The 21,500-nt window shown below is 40.9% G+C and overlaps 1 protein-coding gene across 1 annotated transcript in view; it reads left to right on the top strand.

Annotated features, from left to right (window-relative positions):
- Positions 1-4,423: 4,423 nt before the first annotated feature.
- Positions 4,424-21,500, top strand: part of T265_12449 (hypothetical protein) — a gene marked incomplete at both ends in the record, with an annotated part of 32,323 nt that continues 15,246 nt past the window's right edge. Inside the window, 2 exons of the mRNA XM_009163865.1 lie at positions 4,424-4,514; positions 20,325-20,642. Of these exons, the coding sequence (XP_009162129.1) occupies positions 4,439-4,514; positions 20,325-20,642 (394 nt within the window). The remainder of the gene's footprint in view (positions 4,515-20,324; positions 20,643-21,500) is intronic.

Here is a 21,500-nt window from a genome sequence, read left to right as displayed (position 1 = left end):
CGCCGGAAACTGCCGTTTTTGTGAGGTTCATTGGGTTTGAATACCAGTAGCCAGTAGTTGAAAGGTAAACTTTAGCGTATTGGCCGGAGTGACATTAGCAGTACCAGCAGAACACATTGCCAAGTATCGGCGCCTCAAAGTTGTGATTTATTCTGTTGGCCTGGATGAACAAGGCCTGTTACATCCACAAGCAACAGAAAAATACAAATTATTCGCCGTAGTATGGTTTGTAAACCAGTATGATGAGAAATTAACGCCGTGATACCACAGCTGTTGAATGGATCCAAACCAAGTACAACTGCAACTGAGGAAAATATACCGCTGTGAAAAATAAACCGCATAGCTTCGGTGTTACGAACATGTGTGGGGCTTCGGAAGGTCCGTGCACTTCTTCTGATATACTGAGCAATCTTTTCAACCCGTAGGGCATCACAAATATCCCAAGCCGTGAGCTGGTAAATTTGGCTATATTGATTGAATTTACATTGTAGGCTTCAGTCGATAATGACACTGATTTCCGTAGATCAGGGCTTATTGTGTTTTTCACGGAATTCGACATTCTTTTGGACATTAGTCGTCTTAATGTTGATGTAAGGCTTGTCTTCTAGACGTTGGCCATCATGCTGTGTGCACAACCGATGATTTTGCCACTGACTACTAGCGTTTTAACTAATATTAGGAACAACATCAATATACCGATTATAAATGTTTGAATCAGTGGCAGTGAGTGGCGTGTTCAACGTCTATTCAATCTGGCCAGTGGAGATCCCCCAACCACAAAGTAAATTTATCGGCCTTCAGTAATATCACTCTGGAAGTATTTAAACGCTTTCTGGCAAGAGGGACCACACTGGAATGCCTGCAAATCAAACTCGTAAGAGAGAAATTAAGAAGCATGACGTCAACTCACAATTCATGGAACTTGGAGGCGATCTGAGTGATTTCCATAAAACCCAATGCAAAGATGTAACAATGCAGACAAGGGAACCTTTTGACAAATTTCCACTTGATCCACTGAGACTAATATTGGGATGTTCATTACGTTCAACTAATATCTTCGTGTACTGAAACAAATTCTGAATGGAAAACGGCCAGAAGATGTAGTGAAATAGTGAATTTTCGGTGATCTCACTCTGTCAGAGTGAACGCAATAACCACTCTTTCGGTTGAAACTTTGACCTTAACTTGTCTATCATCTGATGAAAGGTAAATGGAAACTACCGAACGAAGTAACTCTAACCAAGACGGATTAGTCTCATTGTCAAGCAGTGAGGACCAATAGCACTTGGAGCCAAATACGTATCGGCATTTAATGGTGCCTATTAAAAAGCAACCTTAAGTGGACAGGGTAGATAATCGAGAAATAAATTACCATACGACATTTCAAAAGAAACCAACGTAAAGCAGTTTGTTAAGCAAAAATTTTCATCCAAACCTCCCGCACCGATAATTATTTATTAAGTGTTGTGCAAATAAATTGTCCAACCACTGATGCGTCTAATTTCTAAAGATGGGAGTGCTGACGGATGGGAAATGCGTAACACACTTTTCGCTTTGAAGCACTGGACCTCAGGATGTTGTTCAGTATTACTGAAGTTGCAGTTATTTCGTAAGAAACAGTATTATTATATTAAACGGTATGCAGAATATTACCATCAATGTCGTCTTCCAATGGCATATCGTTTGAGATAACATTTGCTTCCCGCCATTATCGTGAAATTATACATTAATTGTACTATGGAGTTTTTGGTATTCGCTTGTTTCGGCAGTAGAATGATGTTAACTACTTGTGAATTCCTATAACTCCATTAAAAGTGAAATGTCGTTATTTAGTTGCATTATGTATTACATTATATTATATTATATTATATCATATTATATTATATTATATTATATTATAGCATAGTATAGTATAGATTAGCATGGTAGAGTAGAGTACAGTGGTAAATTAAGGTAAATACAATGAGTGAAGTATAGTATAGTATAGTATGATATAGTATTGTATAGTATAGTACAGCATGTATGGCTAAATAGAGTATAGTACTGGGGAGTAAAGTAGAACACAATATATTAAGTGTGTGAGGTACATTATAGTGAGGTTCAGTGCATAAAATGATGAGAGGGGAAGCGAACTTTCATTCCGTAACCCTTAATAAACGGCGGCCGGTGCACGCTTCCGAAGAGGTACGCTCCTTGAAATCGGTTGTCCTGGAATGTACACAGATAAATACGACGTCCAAAAGGCGATGGATATCCGTCGCGGAATCTCAATTGCTCAGGCAATCGGTTGAAATGGACCGTCTGTAGAACGCTGTAGTCACAAGACTAGGGATCTTAAGTGTCGCCCAGTCAGCGGGTGACTCGCCGATATTCATGGAGGCCAGTTGGTTATAGTGGCCAACAGATGGAATGTGTGATAGTAGGTTGGAGGAGTCTTCATTGTCCTCGTTGGTGGGCGCAAGAGGGAGGGGGCACACGCCCCAGTCTAAGCACCAGGGGGAGTCAGGACGTTGCTCGATGAACTTTAGCGTGGTAAATTCTGCGTATAATGTGCGTTAGGTAAGCTGAGACAAAAGCGCAACTCACAGGGATATCAAGTCATTTAGCTTATAAGGTTTAAACTGCATACTGGCATGGCTCAAGTGGGCGCAGTACAGCGCCGTTTTACCCGAGGTATTGTCCGCTCAGTATTCGCGCGACGGAATGGAATTTCCGAAAGCCAACATGTTCCCGGTGGACTTAAATAGACAGGAAATCGAGTTCACAATAAGGAACCAAATTTTGAGTATCGCCTAGGAATTCTGGGATCCCACCAATGCTAGGAAGGTATTCCACCGGACCACCAGAGGTCTGATTGCTTCAGTGAACAATGAAAGTTGGTGAGCTGCAAAATATGGAAGTAGATCTGGAAGAGGACGTGAGTGCGGTGTAGGTTTCAGCAGGTGAGTGTGATAGAATTGGAGGTAGAGGGCATGGTAGTACATACTAGGCGCAAGTCTCGGGGCGGTGTGTGTGAAAAAACTAGCCGTGGTAGGGTTCTGAAGACAAAGACGGAGCAAAAATTAGGATTGCGAATATAATCTTTCGTTGGAGAAATTCTGTGTAGAATGTGAGGCGGCTAAGGCGGGAAGGAGTGTTGTTCAATACTTCAGGGGGTCGCACCCACATGCCAGACGTAAGGCAGGGAGATAAGTGGGTCGGGGATGTCCAAATACAGACTAAGTTCGACGTAATTTGTGAAGGCGGGGGGTTGTACGCATTTACCATACTACTGGTGTTCGTTGGTGTTTTCAACTCACAAGAGTTGTATTTTGACTCATACTGCTCACCTCAGGAACCTGAATTTTTGGGTTTGCGACTGTTGGTGGATGTCTAGGTTCTTTTGCATGGAATGTGTGAACGGCAGAGACTAAATGTTTTGGAGTGGAGGTGGCCCCGATCATTTGGTGATACTAGGTGCCAGTTCTTTTGCGACTGTGCAGTTCGGGTTCACTATAAGGGACGTCCTTCAGTTGGAAACCGGCCACGAGCTAGAGCCAGTGAACGCAGATATCACTGTTTTAGCATTGGGGGGAGTGTAAAACGGTGCAAGTCATAGGAATTATGGCGGTTTTTTGTTCACCGCTTTTGACCACAGCTTCCTGGAGTGGTTGAGTTCCGGCGCTGTTTATACCCCATTGTGGGCCGCTTTGGTGCTTCCGTGAACTTGAGAAACGACTGCTCTCCAGGTTGGAACGAAGAAGCCTGGCGGTGGATAAATGGTTTTCGGAACTTCTTGAGAAATAGACTGTATTTTACGTTAAGCATAGGGTATTAATCCTAATGGCGATAAATAATCGATTATTGTCTCTCCATGTAGTCACACCAAGAAGGAGACTCCTTATAATGAGGTGTAAGGACATGGCTGCCATATAAACAAGGGTGTGGGCCTTTAAAGGAAACTTCGTGGCAGATTCCCAGCCATCGAATGTCCTTCAAGCTTAAGGACATAGAAACTTCTCATGGTTACTACAACCAGAGCGTGGGAGTGTAAATCTCGGCAACATACTCAGAGGCAAAACTGATGGACACGGTTCAGACGAGGGAGAGGGGATTTTCTGATCGCATGGGCCGAGAACCAACCGGTTCTGCGCAAACTGAACGTCCCTGCTAAAAACTCAACATACGGTTAAGACAACACTGAAAAATCAAGAGCAATCAACAGGGACACTTGGAAAAGAAAAGATCAAGAGCAAGTTCGACGCTACTGTTGTAATAGGATAGAACTCTCAAAGTACTGTGATGAACAACATTGTGGGCGAAAGTTGATGGGTGAAAGAATACATTGTTTTCATCACCCATTGGAAAGCTTTTAATGACAATTGTCAGGTTTTTGCAAAACTAAGCCTAGTATTTTTGCACTATTTATAATTCACCTTATACCGCGGCTTTTCAAAAAATGGCGACTAACTGTATTAGCTTTTTGTTACTGGTTTCAGTATCCCTGGCCTTAGCAACAAATGAATCAGTTATAGGTAAGTGTTAAATTATTTAATCCTTTGCGGTTTCTATGCTTTTGTTAGCATTAAATCTCAAAACCTATCATAGACGGCCTGTTAGGAAATCATTCATCAAGGGACAAGCGGCCTCGAGAATTATCCGTGACTGATCTCTGATGTAGCCTGTATTCACTGGCGCACTGGAACACACGAATGGGAGAATATCACTATTACCACAACTTTTCGATTCTCCATTTTTGTGACCTATGAGGAGTAGGAGTTTAATGATAAATAGAACCTTCATTTGGTTTGTATGCACTGCAACAGCGTTTGTGAGCGTTTGTTCCAGTCGCCCTCCAACTTTGCGTAAGGTGTAACGCTTTTCCAAATATAATCCACGGCGATTTACATGGTCTCTACATACATGTGATGAGAGTGTTGTTGACACAAATCAGTGATACCTGAAGCGCCATTCAGCGACCATGTATAGCTATACAGTCGAAATACAGTCGGATTGATACACAGGATCGAGGCGTTTACCCAAGTTTCCCGGGTCGGTTTTGTTTTCATACAAGTTCGAGGTATTTATCATGTAAATGCATCATTTGCAACCGTATAGTTAGTCAGTCGCTTGATGGCGCTTTAAGTACCACTGGCTTGTCGACAACACTCGCAGCGCATGCATACAGAAACCATGCAAGTCACTGGAGATTGCGCAATAAAACAGTTACATCTTGGGAAAATGGAGTGTAATCTAAACAAACACTTAAAAACAATTGCAGTACATATAAACTAACAAGGTGACAATTTTATTCAGCGAGCTCTTCACTTTAGGTTACAAAAACGAAAAACCGAAAGGTTGTGGTAATAGTGATATTCCAACATTACAGCTTTGCGCCCTTTTTTCAGGAGCATTAATGTCATTTCCATAATGGAGGTCCCTCGTTGTGTAGAAAATTTACGAGGAGGATGTTTTGTTCTCCTTAATAAAATGCATTTCTGAAATCTGGGTGTCATGTTTTCACTTTGGACCATATTTTGCCCTTAATTGGTGTATATCGGAAATTCAGTGTGTCATCTATAAATAATCTTTAAATAGAATTGTAGTAGACTTTTCGATCGTCTGTGGACCTCAATGCATTAGACGGTATGTGAACCAAAACTTGCTGTAAAAACTGGTTGTGGTTGGAAAATAGTCCACGTTTCCTGGTGAGGTGAGTAAAAAATATATCGAAACGAGCACATGAGGGATCGATGGGACCATCTAGAAGATCTAGTTGGAATCCAAACGTTCACCCGAATTGCTTCATCTAAGTTTTTTAAGCCGTCATTTTGAAACGCAGTAGACGGCGCAAGCACAATGTTCGACGCCTTTCCTAACCTGACTGGACTGCGGTACGCATCATGCGATAGGATGTTTCAGGTTTAATACGGTCATAAGAGCGGTCAAATCCTTTGACTGTACCTTTGACTTTGGAAATGCCCTTCTTAATTTGCCTACTAAAATGAAAGTGTTTAAGGTGGAGGAGATTTTGATAATTCCAGTAATTATGACACCGATAAACTTGAAAATTTTGGTTGCGTTTCGTCCTTTCAGAAATAATTGTGTGGTTGTGCCTGAAGAACATGAAAGTCCGTAGCACTTCGATTTATGTTAAAGCAGACGGAATGTGTAAAAGCTAAAGAGATTTGCACTTCTGGACCGGAATAATCTTCATTCGAAAGAACGCTTTTCAATAACACGTCATATTCCTCTTAATTCTGACCACCTGATCTGCTTTCTCGAGAGCGTGGCCTAACCCTTTATGACCTAATCAAAATGCAGGCATAATCCAGTCATCGATTTGTATCCATAAAGAGGCCGTCTCATATATAGCTACAGACATCGTTGCTCATTTGCAACAGAATTGATGTCTTACCAAAACCTTTTGGCGAAGACATGGCAGGTTTGTCAGTTAGTTAAATCTGGTCGCAGTAACGAAAGTGTCAATACCTTTAACATCCACAAGCACCTCCTCGTGGAACTTTGTCGACGAACAACCACCAAAGGTCGATTGTCACTGCTTGCTATTGCTTGCCTAAAACAGCTTGTGCAGCAAAGAAGATATCCAAATCATCCAAAACAATGTTTCACACCGGAGCTTCTCCTGAGAAAAACATTTTTTTAGTCTTTAGGACCTCGGATAGTTTCACCTGTTGAACACCAATAAAGATAAGTTTAAGCCTTTGAAACTGTTCACAGAAAAAACTTTATTGGTTGTTGAGCTACCAATATTCTACCACATTACCAAAGAAAAGGATGCTGCAAGCAGATGCAGGGAGAGTGCCACATGCTTTGACGCAGTGTTTTCTCAAAAGGTCGTTTGTCGATTTCAAGCTGTGGGCACCGGGCTTAGAGTACAAAACATAAGATTTGTAACAGGCTGCCACAATCAAGTAAATATATGTCTGTTTGAGAAGGTAATTACATAATCCTTTGCATCAAGTGCCGTTTGAAGAACTGAAAGTCATTAAAATCATTGGTCTTTGGCTGTGCTCTAAAAACCTATGATGCAACCTCCTCTCTAACTGTGATTTACTTACACTACTAATCGGCCACTCGCAGCACAATGATGTAGATTTCTGGAAAGAAGATAGTGGATGGGAATCAGTTTAGAGTTTTGTAGGATGCATGATACTGATTAGCAATAATATATAAACAGCCTTTTGAAAATAGACTGTCTTTAGTGACCGTTTAACATTTTGAGAGAAAATTCAAAATACCCTCAGTATCGAAAATCTGCGTTTGCATCCCTTGAGCTTGGCGACGTTCTTATGGGTCCGTTAGAAAGAAATTAATTAAGGCTTCCTTGTATTCAGTCGGTGGAGCTGCGGCTAAGGCAAGTTATATCTGATGTAGTTGAATTATTATCAGTTTCAAAGTGCAAACTGTGTGCTATTCAAAAGTCAGTCTGTACGAAAACCTGATCGTCCAAGAATTAGCTGGCTTTCCATAGTTTTACATGGGAAGGCCTCATTTTAAACCTATGGGGAATGAGACCTCGCTGACTGAAGGCCAAATTTTCAGGAGTCTCGGCACACAGACTTGTTACTCCACAAGTTCGTGCTCACTAGTGAACTAAGTGCAACCAGTACGATCGGCCAAGTGAAATTCTGACTTTTCCAAAAACCGTCAGGCTCCAATGGATACGTGTGAAGTGATTGTGTTTACAACGAGACTGATAACAGCATTTTCTGAAAATTTGTTGTTAACAGAATATCGATAAAACATGGTATTAAACATTTGAAATCGTGCTGTATATTGGATGGGTGCACCTTATCCGTGTATGTAGGTGTTTAGACAATAAAATTTATGTGACTTAAGGGGGGACAAAGTGGAGGTCAGAAACTGTTTTTTTACTAACAACTATTTTCTTCGTTTAGAACTTGGATTAACTATAAAATTTTGAAATGGTTGTACAGCGTTTTCGCTGAGGATGCGCACATTTATAGACCTAACAAGGAAGCCACTTACGGTGGATGTTATCGGCACCTTTCAACGCGTTTCTCCTGGGAATTTTCGGCATATTCTTAATCAAAGCTGAAATAAAATCTTTGTGGTTGAGGTTATTTTTGTAAAAATTGTCAAAAAGTATCGACGGCGAGTGCAGTTGACTACAGAAGGAAGTAGCCGATAGTAATGTATTGGCAGAGTGTTTCAGGGTCTGATGGAGGATCTAGACGGTTGAGAGTAAAGAACAGTACATAATAAGGCTGGAGAAACTTAATTAGTAGAATGCTTTTGTGCTCTCATGATCAATATACATATATATACATATATAAAGTGCTTAACCTTTGCGGGTTTTAGACTTCCATCGTACACGTTCTCATGCAACCACGAGCTTACCCACCACTTTTTCAGCTGAGACAAGCTTCGTACAGTCGTTAATGAGAAACATGTGTATTCAGTATTTTGAGTTACCGAGACTTATTACAGGTAGTTACTTAATGCCCGCTTTAGCACCCGTAGGTGGTGCTTGGAGTGGATCGGTCACGGACCAAACGGTTTACAGGACTACGCCTGTCAGGTTTGTAACAGTCAAACGACTCGGCTTCATGCTGTGCCTCACGAGTAAGTTCAAAGTAGATCGTCTACGCCATCCATAGGTCTGTTAGCCGCCTGCATGTGGTAATCGGTACATTAGTTCCTACTTGCATGGCATTTGCAACAATTCAAGACGAAATATATTGAACAAATCTTACACAACCGATGAGTTTGGCACGTCAAAGTCCGTGTTTAAGGTGTGGACTAAGCAGAATGTCAACCACGAATTAAACCTTTACAAGTTCCGCACTTAGTGACTGTTTACCTCTGACAAGCTTAGTGTGCAATGCAATACGTTTGAAAACCTGTAGTGATATCTCTACTGTATTGAAGTTACATCTGAGCGGAAATCCACACCTCTTCAACTTTAAATGAATATTATACAACACTCTAGGAAATTTCAGCTACACAATGGTCTCACAAGATACAAGGGAACGTGGAGCGTCACGCGGTTTGCTCGTCAGGTTGCCTGGCTCAGTGAACGAAGTCGTCACCATCATAATCATTATTGACAACAACATTGGATGAGAAAACTGATGACTGTCATAAAAGAATGCTAACCTATTCGATTGAGACCATGCGTAAGCTACAACCACTGCAATAAATGTACGCAGTTTTTTACAGCTGCTGCTGCTGATAAAAAAATAAAGAATCAGACCGGGAGGAGGGCGTATGGCTAGTTCGTAGCACACATCCGAGGTGCCTACATCTCAAACACCCATTCAGACGGTCTACTTGGAATCTGACAGCATAAACTTCACTGACATTGGCTACCCGCCAAGGTTGGCAAAAAAGTGAACCTAAAATCACGCTGAAGTTGAAACGACAGGCAGTGGAGCTCCAAGAAAGCCATTTTTCCCAAACTACTGCTTCCAATCGTTGTCTACAGTCTCACCTGGCATCGTTCACATGCATTTGCATACTTTTAACCGAAAGAGTTTTATCCTGCGGGCCTTAGTGTTCAAAGAAATGACGACATTAGCATACTGATACCGCGGGAAAAGAAACGTTCCTACCTTTGTCACCATATCTTCTGTGACCTCCACGTAAATTGTTGACGTTTCAACTCCTACTTTGGAATAAAAGCCTTTTTGAAGAAAAGTACACATAACTAGGGCATATTTCAGATGATGGTAAACCCGCAGTGACGCATCTCAACTTTCAGTGGTGACGGCTCTTTTCTATTTTACTAATTAGACCTCAGATCATTTGGCAGACTTCTCTATTGTCTGAAAGCAAATCCAAAAATAAGCGGCTAGAATATAGTTACGGGGAATTAGTACTGTGAATCACGATTTCCTGTGATAGTACATGATCAGCCGTGTCAAAATTTATGGAGAATGTTCAATGTGTATTCTGTGTATGCTGTTCCTCACAGACCCTGAGACTAAAAGCCATGCGCGGTGAAAGGATTCTAGGTATATAAGGCAGCTTCTAGAATTGGCCACTAACATTGAAACGTAAATTTTCTACGGATATTAAGATGGGTGTCAGAATAGATTATTCGGGCGATTTTTCCGCCATTGTCATTGAGAAACACACGGTAAAATGCACACTAAAATCCTAAATGACTCCTAGATGTTGCTACTTCATTTAATTAGATTACTGTGGTGGGGTCCATTTCTTTGGAATAATATACCAAGGTACACAAGTAGGAAGTGGCTTCCTCAGGAAACCTGATAATATCTGAGATTTTCTGCTGCCTTACTTGTACGTTTTACCCGCGTACTGAAATCACTTTGCAGCCAAATAAGGGTGGGAGAAGATACAGAACTGCAACCTGTAACAAAGCCAGTATACTCGTGTGCCAGAAACGTTTCATACAAGGTTCATATCGTTGGCCACCAACGGAAAAATACATTCCGCATAAATTCGTTAGTTCGACCCATAAATACTAAACAGGCTATGTTTGGTTAACGGTGTTTTGCCCTCATGATTGTGTTGCGAAAACCTCAGATCAACGATTGCGTGACAATTTGACATCAATAGGCTACCATTAAACAGACTGATCAGTCGGCGTTTCTTACTCGATTAGCATACAAAAACTAAAAAGCAGGTAACCGAACACACTCGCTAGGGTTTTTGAACAACTCAAGTTTTAGTGAATGTCCATGTAATGAGTACGGCTAAAGTAATGGTTTTCGGATGGTGATGCAGTGGAAAGGAATGCTCAATTAATCTATGAAAGCCTAACCAAATGGTCTTGTGCATAACTGAGTCACATGAGGAGATATAGGAACTGTTCATTGAAGAACCCACGAAGGGCCACTGCAGGGTGACGCATTGTTACTTTTGTCCGAAAACAACAGCGTTGTATGAAGTTCGCTAGGCAGCCATAAAGTGCCCATCCTGTCACTGCCTGGAAGAGTGATGTACGTGATCCTCTCTTGAAGTCCCCATGCATATCAACTTCTGATAAAAGACAAACCCACAATGAAACTGTCGCATTCCGTGGGATTATGAACAACAATCATAATAAGCCCCCCTCATTAGTAGCTGTTGTGTATCAAGGTCACGGTTTCCTTTGTAATCACTTCTTGACCCGAGGAATACCTTCGTGATAACTACTGATTTATTCATTAAATTCTGTCTTCTTTCTTTGAACCCATTTCCAGTGGCTGAAAAGACATGGGTATCCATCGTAACTTCGACACATTCGGTCACTACTGACTACTTTCCACCTCAAATTTCTCGTCACATATAACGTTCGCAAATGTCTTATTCGAGTAGTTTAGCAAAAAGGCACTATCCAGCGATTGGAGCTGTGCACCCTATCTCTGATCATCGCGTCATACACGCTTGCACTAATTCTGATTTGTTGTGAAAATGCCAACGATAGTGTTGTCAGCTTTGGGCAACATTTCACTGTTGCCATCACTTAGAAGTAGAAACAGGAAACTGTCTTGTATGATATTTGGAAAGACATGGTCTAGTATTCTCCCATCGTATCCTTCCTGGTCCCACCAGGGCAGGAAGCGACCCAAGCATATCTTACGTAAGTGTTAATTTGTTCCACCGGCAAACGGTGATCCCTGGATAGCCATATCGCAAATAGAACTGAGGTCGTCCACAAGTCGGATTTGTTGTTTTACACGTGTTCAGACCGCATCTTTGGTTTGTTCAGAAGCGACCTCAACGTTTCCATCACTAAACTAATAATTCTACGCATATAATTAATGAGTCAATAGTCGTGAAAATGACACGCATATTTTGTGGGCGCATAGTTTAATGCTGCAAACCATGGAGTACAGAATACACTTGTTTCCCCACACAACAGGTTTCAACGGTATACAATTGGATGCAACCTGATGGTGTGATATTCTTCACCTAAATTTGCTGCACAAAGACAGCCTCTGCATTATATATTGCTGAAGGAAATTTTCCATACGTGGTACTACGTTCAAAATGCATGGCACTTTATCAGTGATTTCGCATTGGGTAAATACCGAAAGGTAAAGGTGACTGCGTAAAAATGGTCAGGATTCTAAGAACTGACCTATCTGTGAAGCTAGAAAGTGTTCTGATGGTAATATTGACATTTTATCGACAGCTTGATAAAAAGTTCAAAGAGCTAGCGTCTGCAAACTGCAGTCTATTTCACGTGAAATGGTCGAAAAAGGTAACAAGTCACATATTCTAGTCTCTCTCTGAACAGTTATCCCAAATCTGCATAAGTTTGTGCATTATTTATTTTGCCTTTGTTACTTAATTGAAATTCACCATAATCGTCAACAATGGACATAACTACCAAAGCTGTTGTACACTTAAGAATGTGAACTGTACGTGTTCGTTAGATAAGTGAATGGATAGACCATCGTCTGAGTTGAGTATGCTCTCAACCATGGGTAATGTGTACCCTGACAGTGTATGGTAAAGTGCATTTATTTATCAAAGGCCATAACAACCATCATTATTTGCATACGATCTTCATGCCTTGGAAGTTGGATTATTCCAACATACATAATACACGGAACATTTCATTGCACTTACAAATTCTTGAAAGTTCGGCTCAATGTGTTTATGAAAAAAATGATGTGAGACTATTCATAATGTTATCGTATCACGGAGAATATTCCGAGATCCTGAACGTCGTTCCAAGTGAAACAATGAATGGTCTTTGTGCAACACACTTACCGGAGTGGTTTAACAAACGGGAGACTCAACTGGGATTCAGCTGAATCTACCATCATCACAAACTTACTTTTCAGATGAACGTTTATCTCTACAAGACAGTATGGCTTTTACATGGAAGAATTAGAGAGTTTGATGTACGCAGCTTACTGACGCACAAAAGCATCTAAGACATCTTGAAAGTCAGCGATTTCAAAGACTTATTAAAACGGTTGTTTCCGAAAGATAAAGTAAGCAGATAACAACTAGAAGGAAAGAGATCTAAAATCGGCGAGTATTTTATGTGATACGCTACTAGATATGAAGCGAGAACCAAGGTGATATTCATTTGCTTTCAAAGTGAATCTCTTGTTTGTACTGTTGCTGAACCAAATTTGCAGCACAAAGATTACCGCAAGGTATGTTCTGAAGGAACCAAAAAAATGGTGTGCGAATACCTGCTATTCGCCGACAGCTCATCATAGGTTTCACTCAGCGATTTAACAAGTAGACTTGATTTCTGAACCTCTCCGAATCCTTTCCCTCACTTGAATAAATCAGTATTTACAGGTTAGCAAAGCGCTACCGCAGTGTTCTAATCCCTACCTAATTGGTCTTTTGAGAGCTAATTAGCCTATTACCTCTTAATCATCTCTTACTTAGCTTGCCTGAAGGCAAGTAGAATAGTTGGTTTCATAAAGATCAGTGTTACATAAGATGTGGTAGATTTTTTCTGCGTTTAGCAGTTTTCAAAGTTACGCATTTAATACACTTGTGAGTGTCATTAAAATTACCAGGGAAAGACATTCTTTCAACAAGAGGTGTCCACATTTCGGGGAGTTAGCCCTTTCAAATCCCATGGATCGCACTAGAAAATCGAGGTCTTACACAACCAGAAGGCTGAGTTAATCCTTATAACATCATACATGGTCAAGAGCATTGCCCGAATGATTGATGAGTACCCTACAACAGCCCATTACTGGTTTCGTTTGTCTGACTGCGATCGATAGTTGGTATTTTTACAGCACATCAAGTTAAATATCAACGGCCACAGCTGTTGACAGCTGATTGACATATGACTGAGTTTTGCAAATTAATATGCTATCAGATAACATCATAAAAAAGCCTAAATAATAAACAGCACTGTCCTAAATTTTAACGGTTTAAAGGAACATTGGTTCAACGGTTCAAACATTTGGCTACTAAGGAGTCACGATATAATCCCCAGGTTAAAGCGAGAAACGAGACCATATCCATATTTCAAATGATTAATACGTAACCGCGACCTTTGGTCGGTCAAGGGGTATGGTCTTTCTGAAAGGCTTTTTCACCAGAACGAAGGCTCTTGGGACCGTGTTCATTTGTGCGGTGGCAAGTAGATCATGCTTGTAACGAGATTTTCAGCGTTTTTTAGAAATAGGCCCGTTTACTGTATGAATCACGTCACTATTAGCATACAAGCTAGCATGTGGTTGCGCAACAACAGAAGAACCACTGATGTGCTTTTAAACGAGATATTCACTGGTATTCGAATGGGAGGTTTAATCACTATACACATAGTGCAAATTGTTTTGAATTTCTGTAGTTATCACAGTATTTTTTGAAGTGAAGACTTTTGGTACGCATAATATGAAGGAAGAAATACCTCTGAGAATTGTCTAAAATCATCTTGTCTGCTTGTCGGGTGATGTGGCTAAGGAGCAGTTGGAGACGGTTGTTTTTCTTTATCAAATAAGCCTTGGTTAGTGCTCTGTGTGAAACTTTTGTTCCCCCTCAAGCTGGTTACAATCTAACATATTTTTTTGTTTCATATCTTTTGTGAAATCATTGCTGTTGAAGTTATCATTTACTGGCAGAGTATCATCCAAACAAGCGATTTTGTAAGGTGAAACCGAAACCCCAAATACTACGTGATAACCCAGCCACTGAGCAGCAGCTGAACATTAAATAGTAGCCACTCGGATGTCTTGTGGATAAATGATTCCACGGTTTCATTGCTAACGTTGAATTTCTTGAAGATAGCTGTACTGAACAGAACCAGTCTTCTAATAAGGTACAATATTAGGTCTATGGTTCGGGAACTTCAGACAATGAACGATGCCCCCATAGAAGGGCGAGAGAGTTGGCACTTCGACCATCCATTGCATCGTGAGGATAAACTTTACTTTTCGAGTAATAAAAATATGTGTGGCTTTTGCAATGAGTTCGTTATCCAGGCAGATTAATCGGGTTTGGAACAGTATGTAGATATCAGTTTGCTTGGTTTCACCGGGTAACTCGCACTAACCACATGCAAATAGTCCGTTTTCCAGTTATTCATGCTTACTGATTAGATTCACATTCTTTATACAAAACTTGAGTCACTTCAAGTAGGAAAACTTCACTGAATCGCTGGATAGATTGATGATGGCCTCTTCGAATCTAGAAAATTGGGTTGTTGGTGATCCTGCTCAACAAGACGAGGTTTTAAAAACTACTGAATTATATTTTATATTTATTACCACCAGGTGCACGCTACAACTTCAGCGTGTTCTAATAAATTATGTTGCGTGTGCGTCTTGGGTTATCTACCCAAATGTAACTCATTCCGGAGCCAGCTGATCGGGCTGGGCATCAAACTGACCTGTTAACTTGGCTTTCTATAAGAAACTTCGAGTTAGCTGCATGGAGCAGGGCCGTTTGAAAAGCTGCATAGTTTAGGTCGTTTGGTTACGGAGTGTCCCTTCTGGAAGGATTGTCCTGCGAAGAAGTTACCTATCGTCTGGAAGCTCTCAGTGGAGAAGATTCGTCCTACTTGGAATCCAAGCGCGAAAAGGAGAGCTGAAAACTTTCCGCGATTACTCATCCACCGTGAACCGATCGATAACCTTGGTATCCTTAGATAAAGGACGCATGTTCTAGTATCTAAGATGCGTAACCTGGCCTATCCTATTGCTGCCCTAATTATTTTTCCTTACGAATGGGATGAAATTTTGATTGAATGGTACTTGCAATTCACCTATAGCGGTCACTTCAAATGTATGTTGAAGGATGATACTATTAGACTTCGACGGGTGGCCGTGACGTATTCATGTTAGCGATTGCTCCTTGCACTTCCTTTTTTATTTGCGTCAAGCTACCCAAAGAGAGAAATTTCGTCTGACAGGTTCAGTCAAAGCTTACCCCTCCCTTTTAAGTCTGGACGGAAAATTGGCTTCTATCTTTGTAAATTTGGGCGAGTAACAGTAAGCTTGATGGTCTTTCCGGTCTATACCCATAGAATCATCTACTGTTTTCCCTCCTTTTAAATGCGGGGCATGGACTGCGTTAATAACCAGTGTTTTGGTTTCATAACTTTACTACCACCAGATGGCATTTATTCCAGGGCATTTCAATATGATCCAAATGACCTATTCGACAACATTCCGTAGTCTTACGTGATCTGATAATTCCCCATATAGTAAACCGACCGTTCCATCCCCCTCCTCTTGGAGTTTCATCGCCAGTTCCTGCCCATACTTACGTAAACTGACAGGCTGGATGAGCTGTGTCCCCTTGGTGAATATTGTATACCCTGTGTATGAACACACATCGAAAACCAGTTGCCAACCGGACGCATTTCGGACATTGAGAGTTCACAGATAAAGAATCACATACCCGAGTCATAGGTGATGCCTTACGGTGTCCTATAACTACTTCGTACGCGTTTTAAGCCGACTGAGATGATGCTTAGCCATTTACGACTGGTGAATATTTTTAGTTGGTTCTCTATACGTTTGCTCGAAAAAATATCTACTCTCCAGGTAAGTGAACTCAAAAGGAGGACAGTAAGTTTTTAGGACTCTAGTACCTATTGTAAGAAGGCCCATCAAACGAACTAAAATTCAGAATGAACACGTTTGATGTGTAAAAATCATCTAGAACCTTTTGCACTTTATTGGACACTTATGTATACTTTGCAGTACACATCTGTCACAAACTTCAGTATACGCTGTTTAATAATTCGGTTTTAAAGATTCTAAGTCTCGGGTCTGTGTAAACTGGGTAAAACCCCATTAAAGCTAGTTTGTTACCTCTTAATATCCCTTTTGCTTGCCAAATAAGGTCAATAAAGTTTTGAATGCCTTCTCAACCCTTGAAGTAACTTATCACAAGTTCAACAATAGGGCACATACCATGACACTGCAAGACAGCTGCTCCAATGAGCTGTGCTACTTGGGCAGCATAAATGTATGATATTTTGGGTTAGAGACAAACGTTATTTGCAATCGAAAAAAATATGGAGCACATGGGCCACACGAATACGGGTAGACGTGGTTTAAAAGAGCCAAGAGGACGAGCTATTCACTACAGCTAGAGGACAGTATGAGGTTCGTTTCTTTCCAAATGTGAACCAGAGCAGAACCTGACCGAGATGTTTAACTGAGTAAAGGAAGACGGTCATAAGACTGAGACTGTTGAAGGGCGTTGTTTTCAAGCCAGTGTGCATCATGTGCTCAAGTGAAGACTATTCATTTGAATGACTTTGAGCAGGTATATTTTGGAGTACATACATACTAGTTTTTCGTTTTTCGTAGACTGTTTTTTCATTAGGCCGTCTAAGATTGCCTTTGCCTTCTTATAAGTGCTTCAGTTTGTAGTAACCTGGTCGGCTGAAAGATAGGTTATTTCCAAATGTATATTGTTATTATATTATTATTATAATGTATATTATCATTATATTATTATTATATTACTGAGCAAGCTGAAAAAGTGAAGCTACTCACGTAATTATGGATCAAGCTAGTCAATTGTGTAACCAGGTGGTGAGTGAAGCTGATCTTCCAACAACGGTATTAGCTGTAAAGAACATCAACTCTACAAACTGTGGCTTCTGAAAGTCATTTGTGTAGGAAAATCGTCATTGAACGGAACTCACTGGAATACTCACAGAAAGTACAACACCCTGAGCGAAAGACATTCCACTTATGTTGTCCGCTGATCCCTCCAGTGGCATTAAACCACAACGTTTTGGATATTTTCTTTCCAAAACGAAAAAACCATTGCGAACGGCTTTTTATTCAGTTTTTCACAACCATCGGCGCTGCAGCTGTGCGAATCAGCTGAAAATGAAGCTAGCCACGATGAAGTCCCAACTTAGAACTTAAGTAGTATGCTCTCACCTCTAGAAATAGCATTTGACCGGAACTTGCTACCACGTGCAGTGCAATGAGAAATATTAACCAGCAGTATAGATGAAACCGATTCATTCCACCACAGTAGCTGTCTTTAATAGACTGGGTAGGCTATACTTCATGCGAAATATGTCCGTCTGTTTTGCATGACTTCGGTATGACACTAATACTTTTCGAGCATGTCTAAATAAACTGCAGCAGACGGTACCCCCAGATAACGGATGGTGGCGATCAGCCAAAAGGAAGAACAACTTGTAGAAAAGGCCTTCATGGTCCATCAAGGCTGCTGAGCCTAATAAATGAAGAATTGCTCTTTCCTAAGTTTGTTGACTTTATTTTTGGAACTGTTCAGTCGTGCAGACCAGCAGTGTTCTCTCATAGAGGTTGTTTTATTCTTGAGATGCATAGTTGGCTTGGCACGAAAAATAAACTATGACAATTAATCTGCCCAAGGTAATTTGATTACTAGTTTCCGGTCGACACTGAGATTTTTATTTGTTGTGTGCGACCGGCTGAAATGAGGTAGAAGACGTGAATAATGGTGCTGCTTCTGCCCACACCAGCTCACATTCGAATTGCATCCGGTTAACCATATATCAGAGAAATAGGTCTTAAAAACTAGCTTTAGAGTTTCTCAAATAGTTGAATTTATTGGCACGTACGCGGAAGTTAGTTCTCTTGAGGGAAGAAACTTCAAATAAAAGCAAGGTAGTTTGTTAGGTGACTGTGGCCAATTGCAGAATCCGTGTTTTCTGTCGTCCGTGTGAAGTAAAGTGCTTCCGGACGCTTAACCGAAGCACCGCTGGAGACGAAAATCACCATATTTTTGTAGGTAAAAGTAAATATTTGTGGTGCCGGACTTTTTAGGGGTCGAGTGCATGAGAGTTGCAGTCCTTCTTTGGTAAATGTGAGGGTGGCACCCAAAGACTCAAAAAAAATAGCCCCGCTTAAAGTAGAGAGTGGATAAGTTTCTGCGTTCTTTCAACTGACCGGTATGGTTGTGATAAAGGATCGAACATAGCCGAGCACACGTGGCGAGTGGTTGGATGGAATTTAATAAAATTTGTAGGGCGGTTTGTCTGGCACAAAGCAGACGGCAGTGAGCATCTGAGTGCAGCAGATGAAGGAGGGGATTGTACCGTTCCCAGACTCACGGCTGCCATTTATACACAGCTAAAAAGTCATCATCCTCATCATCCTCATCGACAGCATGACATCAATGTTCAACACCGATGCTTCACTACCGTAAAAGTCCGGTGAGCAAGACGGTGTTTTATTTGTATACAGCTCTTTGGAGAATGTCCTATTCAACGCTTCACATATTAACAGAGTGACAGGCTTCAAACGCTGGTCCACTGATAATGAATAGGTAAGCCACAACATACTCCCACATATTCATAGTACGAATCTGCCAAAAGCTAGTTAGTATTACAGTGTCTGTCTATATTTCTTCAGAAGGATAAACTTCATTTGAACACACAGTACAGACCCTCTGAGTCTGACGTGGAGGAAACGTATTCTAGTAGGCAGATTATAACCAACATAGACAGAATGTCTGCTGGACGCGACGCCAGAAAAATCGAAAAACAACCCTGACTCAAAAACGAGCACTCCGTTATGGTGATCACGAATTGCGAAAACAGGTATTTACCAAGGGAAGTGCGAGAGTTTGCATAATTCACAGTTGCGCATTTACACTGTTAGTATTTTGTCCGCAAGAAACGTCAGTGCGATAGCATGAGAGTACAGCGTCCGGTTAAGGAACATATCAGGTTCATCATCGACTTCCTGGTTACCTGGTTAACTTTCATGTGTCCGAAAAAACAAGAGAAAAGGTGAAAAGTTTCATTTTGAGGAACATCATAAGGTCTTGCCCATCCGGGCTACTTCGTGATTAAAACGAAAAATAAAACGTGTAGAACTGAAGAGGACACGATGCAGTTACCTAAAGAACATATATTTCATACTTTATGACAGTTTCAAGGAAATAAATTAGTATGAAGGTCTGTCCTAACAGGAATTAGATTCGCCTGCAGGTTTTACTTTCATACTGATTCCGCTAGTATGCCTATTTTCTATTCAGGTATGTTTTTGCTGCATATAAATGTTCATGCAACATTTAAGGATATTAATTAAGATTCTCAGAGACCAGGCTCAATAAGTTTCTCACCTCAATAACTACTTTGATTTTTCCTTGAGCATTCAACAATCCATTAATTTGTTTGTTTCTTCCTGTTAGTTGTAGTAAAAAACACAAAATTAAACCTTTTTTGGCGTCGATGATCTAGATACTCTTGTGCTTAAAAGGATGGAAAAATGGGCCTAAAACTACGCTTCCAAACATCTTTCATTGCCACATACTCCCCATGTGCAACCCAATTGATTGGTATTCAAGGAAGTCCACTGTAATTAGTAATTCGATGCTCTTCGACACACCTCGATCAACCGCATTGTTTGTTGACATCCGTGTTCCTTCTTCTCTCCCTTATCTACGTTCAGCATCAATTACCCCAGATTTATACATTTTGGATGTTCATGGCAACCAGAAACGATTGGAGCACGTGGCCCTGACCTACAACTCCCATGTAACAATCGTATGTCGAACTTCCTCGGTGAATGAACAACTATTGTGGCACTATTCTGTATTCGAATCCAACACGTTTTTGCCTGTATCAGCGTCCCCTTACCTGTCAATAGATCAAACGAAGCGCGGGGAAATTGCTCTGGAGTTTAGAAGAGTACAGTTCTCGATGGCTGGGATATACCAATGTTCGAACAATGTGGCAAGCCGCCAGATCAGTGTACATGTCTATGGGAGTAAGTATATCAGTTCTGATACCTTGTTTTTCCTCATGCTGTGTCATTTGCCAAATCTGCCCCACCGTCACCTCATTTGCTGTCCTCAGGCTTCATATATCGAATTGGAGATGTGCTATCTGGGTTATTGCAAGTTGGTGGCTTGCTTTACTGTAGTATTTGGTCGAGTAGCAGAATTGGGTGTTATCCAGGTTGAAGAACGTCTTCACCAGGTAGAGCTACCATATAAATCCTATTACAGTATGAATGGTATTTTCCGGTTCATTCTATAAACACTGGCTCCTGTAATAATACACATCGTTTCTTACTACTATTCGGAGCTTTGTCAGTAACTTATTGGTCCCGTCGTTTGTTGGAAATGATGCTCACTGAAGTAAAAAGAGGACCCTCCTGCTCCTGGCAGATGTACACTAAAAAATTCGAGATTAGGAATTTTCTCAGACGCCCCGAATTCATTATCTAAGGCAGCTCGAGTCATGTAGTTGATTCCAAGCGCTCATAATAGAGAGGCAGCATGAATGGTGGGTAGAGGGGATATTTTCAACTTGTTCATTTTCCGAAGTCTCGAGGTCGGCCTCGCAAACACGCACACCAAATAAGATACTCTCGAACAGTGGTAGTTAGCCAAAGAAATCGGGGTGGGTTTTAAGCGTTGGCATTGGTTTCGATAATTAAGCATACTGCTAGAACCATCTGCATAAGAATGGTACATGGTATTAAAGATTTTGGAAGTAATAATCTCTAATTGGATAACAGATCTTGTTCATAGTTCAGTAAAACGTATGGAGCAGTAAGGTCACTATGAGACAATAAATAAAATCAGAAACTTAAGGGTCAGATTATAGACAACGGAGAAGT

This window comes from Opisthorchis viverrini, assembly GCF_000715545.1.
Source record: "Opisthorchis viverrini unplaced genomic scaffold opera_v5_1, whole genome shotgun sequence".
NCBI classification, from domain to species: Eukaryota; Metazoa; Platyhelminthes; class Trematoda; order Opisthorchiida; family Opisthorchiidae; genus Opisthorchis; species Opisthorchis viverrini.
The sequence above is the reverse complement of the archived record's forward strand: the minus strand, read 5'-3'. Positions and strand labels throughout refer to the sequence as shown.